Source organism: Cucumis sativus, chromosome 1 (assembly GCF_000004075.3).
Source record: "Cucumis sativus cultivar 9930 chromosome 1, Cucumber_9930_V3, whole genome shotgun sequence".
Taxonomy (NCBI): domain Eukaryota; kingdom Viridiplantae; phylum Streptophyta; class Magnoliopsida; order Cucurbitales; family Cucurbitaceae; genus Cucumis; species Cucumis sativus.
Genome location: NC_026655.2, coordinates 32,333,688 through 32,348,835, shown reverse-complemented (window position 1 = coordinate 32,348,835; position 15,148 = coordinate 32,333,688). Strand labels below are relative to the sequence as shown.

The 15,148-nt window shown below is 31.9% G+C and overlaps 1 protein-coding gene across 3 annotated transcripts; it reads right to left on the bottom strand.

Annotated features, from left to right (window-relative positions):
- Positions 1-4,901: 4,901 nt before the first annotated feature.
- Positions 4,902-7,545, bottom strand: LOC101207020 (O-fucosyltransferase 23). 3 transcript variants are annotated; one of them, XM_011662017.2, is made up of 3 exons: positions 7,120-7,545; positions 6,896-6,958; positions 4,902-6,756 (listed from the first exon to the last, which is right to left on the bottom strand). In XM_011662017.2, exon 3 carries the CDS (start codon positions 6,607-6,609, stop codon positions 5,269-5,271), a length of 1,341 nt encoding a protein of 446 aa, XP_011660319.1. In that variant the 5' UTR covers positions 6,610-6,756; positions 6,896-6,958; positions 7,120-7,545; the 3' UTR covers positions 4,902-5,268. The 3 variants fall into 3 exon arrangements, with proteins under 3 accessions (XP_011660319.1, XP_011660320.1, XP_011660318.1); XM_011662018.2 differs by having other exon boundaries at positions 6,896-6,940; XM_011662016.2 differs by having other exon boundaries at positions 4,902-6,958.
- Between the last annotated feature and the right edge of the window lie 7,603 nt (positions 7,546-15,148).

Here is a 15,148-nt window from a genome sequence, read left to right as displayed (position 1 = left end):
AATTAAATATGATATAATTAATTATTAAATAATTGATTAATTGTTAATTAATTAATAGATTTTATAATAGAACCTCATGATTCTCTCCTACTTCTTTTCCTATTCCATGAAGGAAAGAGAGTTATAAATATCTAAAAGAAAACAGATTTTGTTTACGATTTGATCAAAGAAAAACGAAGTCAATGTTTTTGCTCTCTGTAAAGAGAAAATAGTCTCTCAAATATCTCTAAACTTTTTCTCATCCCAATTGGCTCCCACAAACTAATCTCATCCTAGAGAATAAGGAAGTTTTCGACGGGTGGTGTCCCAATTTAGAGAATTAATTTGTAGATTCAAAGACATTATCGAAAGTAAGTTACTTGCAATTTTTAAGTTAAAAGCATGCTTAGCCTCTAAGTTTTATTTAAAAACTAGTTTCTTAATTATTTTTGTCAATGTACTGGTATTTTGATATTCCCAAATTAAATTGAGGAAGAGTTCTCTAAAATATTCCTCTGTCATAGGGCTTTTATCCATTCAATTTTAACATTCTTTCACATTATTATATTTTTGTCATAACGTCTAACTGATAGGTAGACCATAGAACTAAGATTTGATATCAATTCTCTATGTTCGACCTTGGTTCATCCGAGAAAACTTATTGTTTCGCTTACTCTTGGACAAGTAATAAGAAAACTTACACAACGCGAATTTGAAAATATGTGGTGGATGATATTAGGAGCATTCAGTGTACAATGATCTCATCAGCTCGCATGATGAATAGAATATTGGAAAGCATTTTGCATGCAATGATCTGTATTCAATAACACATTTGTACATCACAAACAAACAAATAAGTGGGCTAGATAAGTCTTTGTGCCTTTGATGATAGGCAAGTTTTTTAGAATATTGTTTAAAGGCAGCACAACTTATGTCATGTTGAGTCCTATGAAAAACCCCAAGCACTACCCAATCAAGGTCAAGAAAGGGAAGATATTGTACCACATGACATTTTGATATTTGAGGATTTCCACTGCCGGTTAGAAGTAACATTCAACAAAGAAAAACCATCAGAAGGAGGGCTACAAATAGAGGATTTTTGGTCAAGTTGTAGGTGCTAGTTCACTTAAGAAAATTTTAGAAAAACTATAGTATGACTACTGATTCTCCATCAATTGCATCGATAAAGATCATGAGAATTGTCCAAGGGAGTTTGAAGTCAGGGGCTATTCAAGAAGATAATTTGACAGTAAGTGGTTCATCTAAAAATGTTTGCAAAACTTCGTAGTTCTAGCCAAATTGTGGAATTTCAAATGCATTTATATTTCGAATCTTAAATCATGAATTTCTTATCATAAAACTTTGAGCTATGTGATGCATATAATTTCTCATATATTCTTAACTTTTGAAATAACACTTTTATGAATTATGATGATATGATAAAATGACTTTGTATCCTATTCAATGAAAATACTCTATCCCTATTGTGAGATCTGGAATAGAATACCCTATTTTTGTTGGGTGATCTAGAATAGGATGTCACATACTTGTTGTGTGATCTAGTATGGGATGACCTTTGCTTGCTGTGTGAGGAATTGAAGGATGTGTCGGGCAGTATAAAATTTGTGATAGAATGCTGCTACGTTGAGATCACTCCGCATCACGGCAACCCAACAAAAGAGTGTGGTGAACGCTTGAGGTTGGAGAAAAATGGAGTACAAAGAGATAACTAAATGCGCAAGGACTCCTGCGAGATAAATGTACTATAATAACAATCATGCATGATTTTAGGAAAAATAAATTTATAAAACACCTAATAATAGAAGAAATAAAATATTTGTAGAAAGCACAATTTTTTTTGTTATAATGACATGATTTGAATAAATTCTTCTTTGTATTTTATTGTTAATGAATTTGGACAAAAAAGAACCCCTCACTAGACATTTCTATCTAACTTTCAATTATTTTGATTTGTCCCCCGGGTAGCAAGGAACATCCAGCCCTTGTCTTGCCTTCCTAATTGCCTAACGTGTCATCCTTAATTTGCATAATTTATTTTGGTAGTTGTCACTATCTTCTCATAAGCATTTAGATGCTAGGCAAGATAGTTAAGAAGTTACGACTTGGTTGAAGTAGTAAAGTTTGTTGTATTAACAAAGTACTTACATCCATGTATTCCACTTTTACCATTAATGAAAGTCTCACATTTTGTTGGTTGCCTCATTCACGTTATCTCTCTTTTATCTTGTCCTTTCGGTTAAGCTCGCTTACTAAGTGATCTGCAAGATATCTCGCAGAAAGAATTGTGTAGAAACGCTTAGGCGGTCACACCCTCACTTATTTGCATTAGACAAATTTCGTGACAGGCATGACAGTGAGCCTCTCGCATGCAATGAACATGTCTCGTTGCGTAGAAGGATTGCGATATGCATTTAACATATACACTTTAATCGCGCAATACTAAGACTATAACTGAAACAAGAACGTTGAATCAATACTGTATATGCTGGTTACAAGCAGCATATACTATTGATTTTATCCAAAATATTTTTTTCTTAATTCAATCCAAACGAACCCACGTAGAGATAAACACTTTTAGACTAATCTTACCGTGATAATCGGAGCAACATAAGTTTTGACAAAAAGACGAAAGAGCTACAAAAGCAAGTAAGGACAAAAAAGAGTGGAAAACAAAGACAATGAAACCAGAAAACAACAAAGTTATAGTATTTATGGCTTTTCACATGGATCCATCTTAGCACTTACTTGTTGATTGGATTTTTAAAATTTATTGCACTCTTCTCATCTCATAAATGGTCCTAAAGATGTATGTGTTCTTAATACACCAACTGTCTTTGGACATATGATTTGAATATTTCAAAGGATTTTTTTCTAAGAGTTGGGTGCAACTCCTATCATATTACGAAAAAATTTCTATACCATCATTTATTGTTTGCTGTAGAATGAACTAATGAATCCATTTTTATAAATTTAAGATCTAAAAATGTATTTTTTTTTTTCTTTTCAAAACACACTTATTGATAGGAAGACTAAAAGTGTAATTTTTCTTAGAAATTTTTAAAACTTATATTATGAGACATTTTCATATATAGAAAAATGGTTAACTTATTTACATATATTATAGCAATATACCAAAAGAATTTCATTTTTTTACCATTTTGTCATAAAAAAATAACTTTTTCATTTTTCTATTTATAATAATTTCTCTTTTACAAACAACACAATGACAAACAATTTTTCATAATAAGTTTATCTAATTTCTATATAGCAAATCTCCGTCTCAATCCTATAATATTTGTCGAAAAATTCGTAGAGACAAGAAATAAAATTTGGAGAAGAAGCAGAGACCAAAAACAACCTAAAAGCCTTTTATATTCTCATCGGTAAACTAATAAATATAAAGAATTTAAAATTAAGAACTGAATTTAGATAAATGATAATTGGTCAGACTTTATTTCTTTAAGATTTTTATATTTGTAATTGTTGTACTAGAAAAGGTCCAAATGATTGTATTTTAAACGACACTTCAATTCAAAAGAGACTAAATTGTTATAAATTTTAAAATCCGGGTAAGACGTAAAAGAAATTAACAAACACGAAAGTAGAAGGAATAGATTCTTGCTTTAGACTAGCATCCCCTTACATTCATGAAAGAATATGACCCAATGCAAATACCTCTTTTTAGTGGGGGAAGATTCTTCCTTTAAGTGGAAAATGTGAAAAAAGTGGAGAGAAATTTTGTGAAGATCATGAAAAATAACCTAACCCTATATGCTTTTTTTATAGTTATATATTTGAACTCTTGTTGTAGTGTTCATATTTATAGGTATAGATGTGGGTTTTTTGACTTAAAATTTTGGTGTCAATTAGAACTTGTTCTATTTTTAAAACTTCATCTTTTCCACCTAAATCAAAGTGTACCAAAAAAGAGACTATTGTACACTCCTATTAGGGTACACTTTGCTCTTGTTTATCTTTCCTCTTTACAAGGATTCAATATTATCACCCTTTTCTCTTGCTTTCACTTTTCTTTTTATTTCTTCTCCCTCAATGTTTTTTCTTCGGAAATGAGATGGAGAAATAGGAAGCAAGAGCAACATCCTAACCCGCATGCCTAATAAATTGTTGATCTTAAGCTAAGTTTAATCGATGTGTGGTGTCGTTTGCCTATGTTCTATGTTCGTATTAAATTATGGGATTTGTCTTCAAATTTGTAATCAAAACCCACAATCTACAAGTGAGAAACAAATGATGATCAATCTAATCGTGTTTGAAAGTTTTGTGAAACCCACCACCACTATTACAAATATTATTATTGTATATATTTACCAATTTTAAAAAAGAAAAAAGTCCACAATGTGAAATAACAAAAATAGACGACAATTAATCGATCACACACGAGTAAACAAAATGATTTTTTTAGTAAAAAAATGACTTTTTTACCCCGTCTAATGATTATGTACCATGTCTAAACAATCTTGTAATAATAATGATTTATATCTGAGATAGACAACTGATTATTTAGATACTGGTGCATGATCGTTTAGATTCTATACCAATATAGTTTAGATTTTGTAGCAAGAAGATAAGAGATATTCTGAACGAGGAAAATAAGAAATTGATAAATACTTACCTAAATAACCATAATACGGTAAAATGAAGAAGTAATAATATAAATAAGTCGACAAGAAGAAAAAGAAAAAGAAAGTGAAAACTTATTTTTATTTTTATTTTGGTATTCGCATCATAAATATTTTGATTTTGATGTTTCATTATATAGATGAAAATTAACATATAATTTCAAAAATAAAACAAAAATATTTCAAATAATTTCCCAATTTAAAAACTACAAAGCCTGATTCACAAACGAAATTAATACTAAATTTGAGGAAACTAAATTGTTAAATTGTTACGAATTTAAACACAAAAGTACTTTTTATAGAACAAACTTCTCAACTTTGAAGGACTATAACATTGACGGAATAAATTAACAACTTCATAAATCTTTTATGAATGGTAAAGAATAAATAAATTGTAAACCGAGTGATGATTTCTCAAAAAATGAAGGAAAAAAAAAAATCAAATCAAATCATATCATCTAAGGTCTAACAAAATAATCAAATTGTGTATAAACACAGAAACTGTACCAATTTGGGGTTCTCCATCTTTCATCATCCCCTGCTTTTGCTTTTGATGTACAAAAACGATCTCAACACTCAAGAGTATAGGATTGAAATGCAACTGTGTTAACACCTCCGATCTTGGGGACTATCGACAAGAGGTATCATTGGAACCATAGCTAATGTTCTTGAGGCTTATATCAGACATATTAGATATCCATTTCCGAGGGCCATTTGAATCTCCTAATATGTTATAAGCATAAGAAGGCCAACTTAAATTTGTATCACAAAGGTCTACAACATCCGTTTTCATTAGCTTTTGTGTCCTCCCCAGAACTACAAGACTCGAAAATGTAGAGAAACTGTTTCCAACAAACACGTCAGCCCTTAAGCAAACTTCGTAGTCGATTGCTGATTGTATGAGGTAAGGATACTTCTTGTAGATCTTATCAATGCCTAATTTCTTCTTTTCAAAAGGTAGCAACCCTTCTTTCCAACCTTTCAAAATAGACGAATCGTTAAGCAAACTATCTGCAACCGCAAGATAAACCACGGTTGGCACTTTCATTTCCAATATGTTCCCTACCCTATTCATTATCTCCTCCTTGCTACTACAAATTTGGTTTATTCTAGATCTCTGCTCTAACTTCTTACAATGAATCATCCAATCTATTTCTATTCTCATGTGGACTGCAACATATGGCATTGGTTGCAACGAGTTCTCAGATTTAACAACTGTAGCATCGGAGTCGAATTTGCTTCTTACTTTTGACCCTACTTCTCTAATCCGGGAAATCACTTTATCTACTTCTTTCTCTATCTCGTCAACCAAAACCAAGCACTCAAAAATCTTTGCATAGTCCTTTACAGGCCAGTGGTCATGCCATAAAAATGGATTCTTACCAACTATTGTAATCACCTCTGACTGATCAAATGGTTCCTTGCTATACTCCTCCAATTGTTCCAAATCCCTCTCAATCGTCCACTTTCTTCCACTTCCTTTCAAAAGTTCAATCGGTTTCGTTTGATTTGAGATGTCCATATAACGACCCAGTCGAACAAATCCATTACAGCGAGAATTGAACTCTTCAAATTGAAAGATCTTGTCAAAGAATATTGGTTCCAAACGCTCAACTTCTTTATAGAAGAGAGAGGCACTTAGACTAGGCATCAAAAGAGTTCGGTTCAACATTCTTGCAGTTAAACAAGCTCTTGCAAATGCTATCTTTTGATTGTTTAAACCCCAAACAATCTGAGGAACCTCCAAAAACTTGTCAACACGAATACCAAAATCGGAACCATACAACGGAGACAGATTACGCACGACTACTAAGCCATTCTCTTCGATCCGACCAAAACTTGAGATCGTCGGGAATAAAATAACTCTAACAATCAATAGAAAAAGTAATGTGGCAAGGCATTTGGAAATTCTTGGATTGAGAATATGAAGACAATATATTGAGCGTTGACCATTCGATGATACTTCCATTAAGAATTAGAATCAACGAGTGCCCTGAAAACAATCAAACAGAGACCATACGATTTGGCTACTCCAGCACAAACGACTGAATGCTGGACAAATCATACCGAGCCTCAATCCAATTCAATCGTCTCCCATACAGATTCTGACTCAAAACTGTCCACAGAAGAAATCGAGAGAAACGCATTTCAATCGAGAAACCGGTCATCGGAAGAACCCAAAAATTAAAATCAACGGTAAGAATCAAACATTGTGAAGCACAAAATTGCCACGAATAAAGTTACTCATCACGCACCTTATTTGAATGGAGAAACAAGATTGATCCACCCAGAATCCTTTTCTACAAAAGAAAACACACCTATAAGAGACACCCATAAGAACAAATCATCAGAACACATCGATAAAAGTAAGAAATGAGAATGAATCTAGATCTTGAAACGATTTCCATGTAAATCAATAGAAGAATAAAGAGTTCAAATTTCAAATGACACAGGGAAGCGATTAAACAGTAGATCTTACAAGTCAACAAATCCAAAAACCCAGAGTCGGAAATTGAGAGGAGAGTTGAAAGCAGAAAAGAGAGAAGAAAAAGGAGATGGGGTTCACATGCAATGGCAAGAAAGTGAAACGGAGAGAGCCCCACAAAACATGCTTGAAGGAAAAGCAAAGGAAAGTGAAAACATGAGGAGAAATGGAGAAAGAAATGATGGGTGTGGATGAGGAATTAGAAGGAAATGGAAAGTGGGGGTGTGTCAGAGATGGGGGCAATGGCGGCTGGGAGAAGGAATTAAAGGGGATGAAATGAAAGAATGGATTCAGGTGGCGAGGGAGTTATGTAAGAAGAAAGAAAGTACAGATTGTGGGAAGGGTGTGGAGCCCAAATGTGGCAGAGGAATGAGGGCAATCTCCATTTTCCTTTCTTCCTCTTTCATACTCCTTTTTGCCTTCTTCCACAATTAATGCCCTTTCTACTTTCTCTCCTTTTTTTTTCTTTTATTGAAACCTATTTTATCATTTCATGTAATTTTGAAAACATTCATGTCCACCAATCCAAATGTAAAGTTTGTTAGGTTTGCTTAGTAAAAACGAACCCAAATTTTGTTTTATATTTTTGGATTCATGTTTAGTAAATAATTCAAGTTATTCTTATGTGATTCAAATGATCCTAAATTAAATAAAGTTAAAAGCTTTTGAAAATATTGCATATTCCCTTTATTCTTTTCTCAATACATGTTGTTTATGTCAAAAATACCCTTAAATTTTTTAAAGTTTTAAAAAAATGTAAAATACTCCCACTATTAATTTTTTTATTGAAACCGTTAAAGTTTTATTTTAAAAATATGTCTCAACTATTGAAAAGTTTCATAAATGTCATTAAATTTAAAAAAGATTCTCATTCATCCAAATTTTACACTAATTTTCTCATCAATCAAAATTTTAAGTTAAAACTATAGTTTTAAATTTATTTGACTATCAACACGAAATGATAGATCATGAATACAACCAATCTCAATAGTTATTATTGTGATTAACATACAATTAATTGTCAAATAAAAAATGTATTTGACTATTAACATACCGTGATAGTCTGGTAGATCTATCGATGTAAGTTTTTTTTTTTTATTTGACTAGTTATTGTTTTAATATGTTTTAAAGAGAATTCTTTTATAAAAAAAAAAACTTCATGAAAGCTTTTGTGATATTTTATGTTTTAACTAAGGTTTAAAATGTCGATGTTGATTTATGAATCAATCTTAATTAAATATGGAGTGTTTTGTACAGGACCTAGTACCTTTCTTCAATGACATAGAAAGATGAAGAGATGGATCATTGATAACGTGTATAAATATACACGTTATTATAGCCTCTTTTATTAGAATAATAAGGTCAAAATGGCTACGAAGAGTACCAAAGTGTGTAACTTATATTGTAAATACATAAGTATTTTGCATGTTTTACTCAATTGTCATGTCTAAATGCAGGATAAGTAGAAAGGAAGAAACTGGTGAATCTATGGAAACATCTCGCGCAAGGGCTACGTGATGAAAACTCATCTGACTATTAACATATCTAGGCGAGGGACCACGTCATTACATGAGGAAGGTTCACTAGAAGACAAGAATGGTAGTTGGAGTCGATGTGACTTCAAAAAGTTGCATTCGACGCTAAAATCTCATAAGAACATAAATTTTCCACTGAAAGTTGCCTATAAAAAGATTTCACCATGTATGGGCCAGAAAAAGGTTTGAATGGACCTTAAGAGAAAGTCTAGATGAACTTTCTGTTAGGATTTATGTCCTAAAACTTGTAGATTGTAAATATAATCCATTAACTGTTATTAATAAAGTGTTATTATTATTATTTCAGTAAATGTTATTGAGTATATTATTAGTTTTGTCTTAATAACCCAAATCCAAGAAACTAACATCTTAAGTTGTTTGATAAGTCTTGAGCAGTATGTAGAGACATATAGGGATCAATGTTCAAGATCAATTTAAAGGGTCTATAGTATAAGGATAAGGTTGGGTATCTTATCCTGGTGACATTATGGATACAGCACACGTTGTATTTGATACAAACGCAATGATCAAGCGCGTTCGTGTAGGTGACATGTGAGTGAGGGTATCCTATGCAATGACTTTGTATAAGACCGGACCACAAAATAGTAACCACTAGATATAACTTCGTTAATTAGTTAGGTTTCTATTTCATCCTAATGACCTCAGTAACTTAGTTTTAATCCTGAGTGTATTATGAACTCTTGTTTGCGAGGGATTGTCCATTGATTTGTATGGGTAAGAGTGGCCAGATTTTTTACACAATATGTTTATTATTTTGGGGACAAGACTGAGTGGGGAGCTGGAAACATAATTGCACAAGATGGAATTCACCCCCTTTCCTACTTTGGGGTATGTAGATGCATGTTTCCTTAAATGGTGTCTTCGAGATTTGACCAAAGGGTCCTATCCTCTTTGTGGAATGAGAGAGGTTTCTGTTTATTGGTTGGACCATAAACAGGTTGTTCATTAGAGGAGCACTTGTATTTGAGGACTTGAGGTAACTCAGGGGTAAAACAGTAATTTAACCCAATTAATGTTACGAACACTCGTGAAGGACTAACTTACTGTTATTGGTCTATATTCGTGGACACATAAATATATCTACAGTGAGAAGAGTTCAGTCACGAGTCATTAGTGGAGTGTACACAGTTAACGAATATTGATTAATGTGGTTTATAAGTTTAACCAATTAATCTCATATCGTTGTAGCTTGTGATCTGTAAGTCCATTAGGTCTCCTTCCTAGTTTATAAAGGGTAATAAGATTTAGTTATATTGGTTGCAATTTGAAATTTTCAAATTTACTTTGGGAATTAGTATAATGTATGGTGATACATTATAATATAAAGTTCATATTTTCATAAAACTTTATTATATAAATTTATTTTTGATATGATTCAAAATTAACTTATGAGAGATAAAATTTTTAAATAAGTTCAAATATTAATTTAATATGAATTAGATTCATATTAAAATTATTCGTTTTGAAAGAAATTTATATTTGAATATGATTTAAATTTAATTTAAGTTAAATATAAGATATTTAATTTAGCTTTTAATTAATTGAAAAATTAATTAATAGTTTAGTTTAATTTAATTAATTTAAAACTATAAGATATTGAAGAGATATTCAATAAATATGATTTAAATGAAATATTAATTAATTAATTTGAAATTTCTATTAGTTTGATATGTTTTAAATTAATAGAATCTCATGATTCTCTTTTACTCCCTCAAGGAAAGAGAGTTATAAATATGTGGAAGAAAAACAATTTTTTCTTAAATCAAAGACAAGTCAATATGTTTTCTCTCTAAGAAATAGTTTCTCTCTAAACTTTTTCTCATCCAAATTGGTTCCCATAAACCAATCACATCCCAGAGGATGGGAAGGTTTCCAACGGGTGGTGTCTCAATTTGGAAATTTAAGTAGATTCGGAGGCGTCAAACTATGTAAGTTTTTCATTCTCTGTATTTTTTAATTTAAAAGCATGTTTAGCCTTTTAGAATTTAGTTTCTAAATATTGCTATTGTATTGGCATTTTGGAATTTTCAAATTAAATTGAGGAATAGTTCTATAAAATCTTTTATTCCCCAGGGCTTTTATCCCTTCACTTTCTTCTTCGATTATGCATAAGTGAGAGCTTAGAGTGTACAAGGGGGAGAACCCAGTCCCCCATTTCCCTTTACTTGTATTTCCCTTTATTTTGTCTTCCATTTTTGTGTTTTTTGTGTAATATGTATTTTGTTCATATTGTACAATTGACGAAGGCCTACATTCTTAGATATTACATGTTCATATCTCTTTAATCCATCATATCTTCACTCTCCTTCAGTCAATAAGTTATTTGTAATTTAGAAGTGTGATAAGTTCTTGATAAGAAGTTTTGCTCATAAGTCTTATCAAGTTAGATGAGTTATTTTTATCGCTTGGCCAGCGTAAGTCACCAACTACCTAAGAGAAAAAGTAGCAAAGACCTAACTAACACGCGTAAGGAAGAGTTTCATATTTCTTTGTGAGGTCATTTCCAGAATTTGTATCCCGAAAGAAGAACAAGTGTGGACATAAGGCACCGTGAGGTTATCGTCCTTAATTGTGAAATTCTATACGGTTTATAAGTGATTTTCTCTAGATATTTCTTGTCTAATCATGCTTAGTCATATGGATCATGGAAAGCGACCATGTGTGGTGTATAATGACTTTGAGAGAAGCATGCATTAATTAGAAGCATGATTTAGTAAGATATATCACATCAAGAGTATCACACTACTTAGTTGCATGATAATGCATAGACCTTCCTTTTTTCATTTTTCTGATACAAGTAAGTCGTATTACTATGCTGCTATTCTATTCTATCTTTACAGATTCTCGAGGCTTAGTTTAGTAGTTTAGCTTATCGTACATTCATTGATTTCATTATTCTTTAATTCTTGTATACTGCCTAGATGATAAGTAATCCCTATAACTAATATCTTGAATCAATTTTTTGTGTTCGACCTTAGATCACCTAGGTAAACCTACTGTTTCACTTGCACTTGGACAAGCAATAGGAAAACTTGTACTCCATCAGGACTTAGTAGTTATGCTATAAACAAGTACATAGTGAGTACCTCATGTACAGTGATCATGACCAATGACTTGTCACATAGAATTGATTTTGCATAAACAACTAAGCTCCCCAACAGAGAAATCATAGACCAATCATCCTTACTAGTATTTCCATAATGGTTTGACTTGGTTTTGTTTTCAGTATGTTTAGAAAAGCCTCGTTCTCATCAATCCGGTCATCTCCGTCTATAATGACCCCATCAATATACTGCTTTGTTCACACATATCTTCCACAACAGTTGTCTCGATTTCATCATTCTCACCTGCCTTATTATCAGTATATGAATCAGTTGAATTCGTCTTAAACTTGTCATTCTCTCTCATTTTATTATTACTATGTGAGTTAATGGAATTAGTCATACCTTGATCTCTTATTGGTTAAGAATCCCGGACTAGAGTTGTCCGAACAATAGGAGACTTAGAGGTTCCTCTTATAGTAGGTATTCCAAGGATCTTGATTTGTTGATAGGAATGTACTATAAAGGCTAGGGTCAGATAAGGTAACCACAGCAAGGACAAGTAGACTCTAAGGGATGCTAGATTCATCACTCATACTCTCCCCCTAAAGTAGGCTACGATCTTCAATAAAGGTTTCACCCATGGTAATAAAGTACTTTCATGAAGATGGATGGAAGCATTTATAGCCTCGTTGGTGGAAAGGATACCCAACAAACATGCAAGTTTGAGCCATAGGGGTAAATTTAGTTTAGTTAGGACCATAACTATGGACATAGGTAATGCATTCAACATAGGTAATGCATTCAAACACCCAAAGGGAAATATAAGGGATGAGACGAATGTAGGGATGTTCTATGATCCGCCTGCATGTCATCCTAAAGCGACCATCCCTTCAGGTTAGTCCTTCACGAGTGTTCTTAACACTAGCTGGGTCAAATTACCATTTTACCCTTGAGTTACTTCTAATCCTTAAATACTAGTACTCCTCTAATGAACAACGTGTTTATGGTTCAACCAATAAATAGAAACATCTCTCATGCCCTAGAGAGGGCATGTCCCTTTGTTGAACACACCATTTAAGAAAACACTCATCTACTTGCCCTAAAGTCGAAAAGAATTAATTTCATCTTGTGTGATTATGTTCTCAGCTCCTCACTCAGTCTTACTCCAAAAATGATAAGCATATTTAGTTGACAATCTGGTCACTCTCACCCGTATGAATCGAAGGACAATCCCAACACATTGAACAACATTATTATATGATATTAGTCTATGTGAACACGCTATACGTATTTATAATTAAAAACTAAAATTTTATAAAGTAAAGAAAACAATAACAAAACAAAGCAAAAGTTGGAAATAAGAAATCCATTAAAAAATAAAGGAAAATTATCAAAATAGAAAATTCGTCTTCTAGTGGTTTTCTTTGTGAAATGCAAATAGTTTTTTTTTTAAAAAAAAACCCCAAAAAAATTTGGACAATTTATTTTTGTTATTCTTAGTTTACACTTTTTACACAATTTGATGTCATCATTTTGTACCTTCATCTTCATGAATATACCCGAGACCACTTCTCAAAACCAACATTACTAAGATAATTTTTTATATTTTGACAAACTAACTCTATACATCTCATGTGGTACTCAAATTCATCAATGGTGTAGGCATAAGCACAACTAAATGAATATTTATCAAGCAGTGCATCCTTAAAATGGAGTTTCAAGTTACATAAGAGATGTTTTATGCACACACAATACTCAACATTAGGAAACACTCTTAAAACTCCTTTAGGGATGCTAAGATGCCTACCAGAAACATTGATTAAATTATCTCGCTCTGAAAAACTACCTCGTATCTTCTATAAAAAATCATATACATGATGCATCATTTTCTGAGTCTACAATAACAAATGCAAGAGGGAAGATTTGATTGTTACCATCTTGTGATGAAGCTGTTAATAGGATGCCATCAAACTTATACTTAAAAAACGTGTCATCAACATAAATGATAGGTCTACAATATTTTCACCCCAAAATCGATGCACCAAAAGCCATAAAACAAAACTTGAAATGACCACTATCATTCATCTCTAAAGCAGCACATGTACCTATAAAAAATACAAAACATTTCTATCAACACCAACAGAAGAGAACAGATACACTGTGATAAATGTTAATATTTGTTATTCTAAGATAGACTTTGATATTTGTCTATCCCATCTATCTAAAAATGAATGTAAATTTGATATAGGCAGATGATCATAAATTTGATATAGAAAGATGACCATACCTAGGTTAGATTCAATCAATTTATTAAAGAATCTTGGATTCAACGTGTACGATTCAACTGTGTCATCTTGTAATATATTTACTATATGTTATTTTGCTCTCCAAGCTTTTTGATAACTTATATTAACTCCAATATTTGTATGAGCCTTATGGATAATCGCTTTTGGAATTGAATGATCAGTAGACATGAACCTAAAATCATCTATCAAGCAACTGCCAATTATTGTTGAAGAAGCTTGCATGTGACAACTTTGGATATTATTTAGTGAACACTCATGGTCAGAAATGTATTTTCATAGCATCCACAACTCGCTCTTCCTGTAACGAGATGCCCTAACATATCAATTGCACCATTCTTACAAACATCTGAATTCAAGAGATCTCAAATTTGATATTGTGGTTCTAAATTGAAAGTTGTTATTCACTGCTATTATGCAAAAACACTTTGAAAGCACTTCTTTGCTTTTAAATAATTTTTCGTCATTCAAATTGCCATGATAAGAAATCTCTCTTATAACTTTATCATTTGAAATAGAAGAAGAATATTCAACAACATCTTAACATTGTCTCATACACTACTAGAAGAAGACATTTTCAATGTCATGTCGACATTGTCCCTCCTATCCTAAATATTGCCTGATATTCCACTTGACTGCTCGAGATTCAACTCTAAAACCATTTTGTCCTTCGTCTCAATCTGCCACAACTTTGAAAAGGTCCAAGAACACTTCTTAATTCCCTTCTTTTTTGAGGATGGGTCAAACAAGAATATAATCATCTTGATATTGTTGAAGATGAGGAAGATGAAGAAAAATATTAAAGAGGGAAAAAAATCTAAAAGGGCAAATGAATAAATCGTAAAGAAAGTGAATAAATCACATAAAACAAGAAGAGAAAGAACTGAAAAGTCGTGCCACAATAATGAAAACTAATAAACACACATATGGAATTTATGAAAGTAATTGAACCTTTTGGACTTTTCCTAATTTGTTATATGATCGGTAAACATTTAACACTTTTGTTAAATTGACATAAATTTACCAATAAAAGATTGAAATATAGTTTATTAACTTTATTAAATTATCTTCAATAAACCAATATACATTTGAAATTTGAAAACAAAATTGGAGATAAACT

What these genes read in the sequence shown, in the direction of transcription:
- LOC101207020 (XM_011662016.2), bottom strand. Translation starts at nt 6,609, where the DNA reads ATGGAAGTATCATCGAATGGTCAACGCTCAATATATTGTCTTCATATT.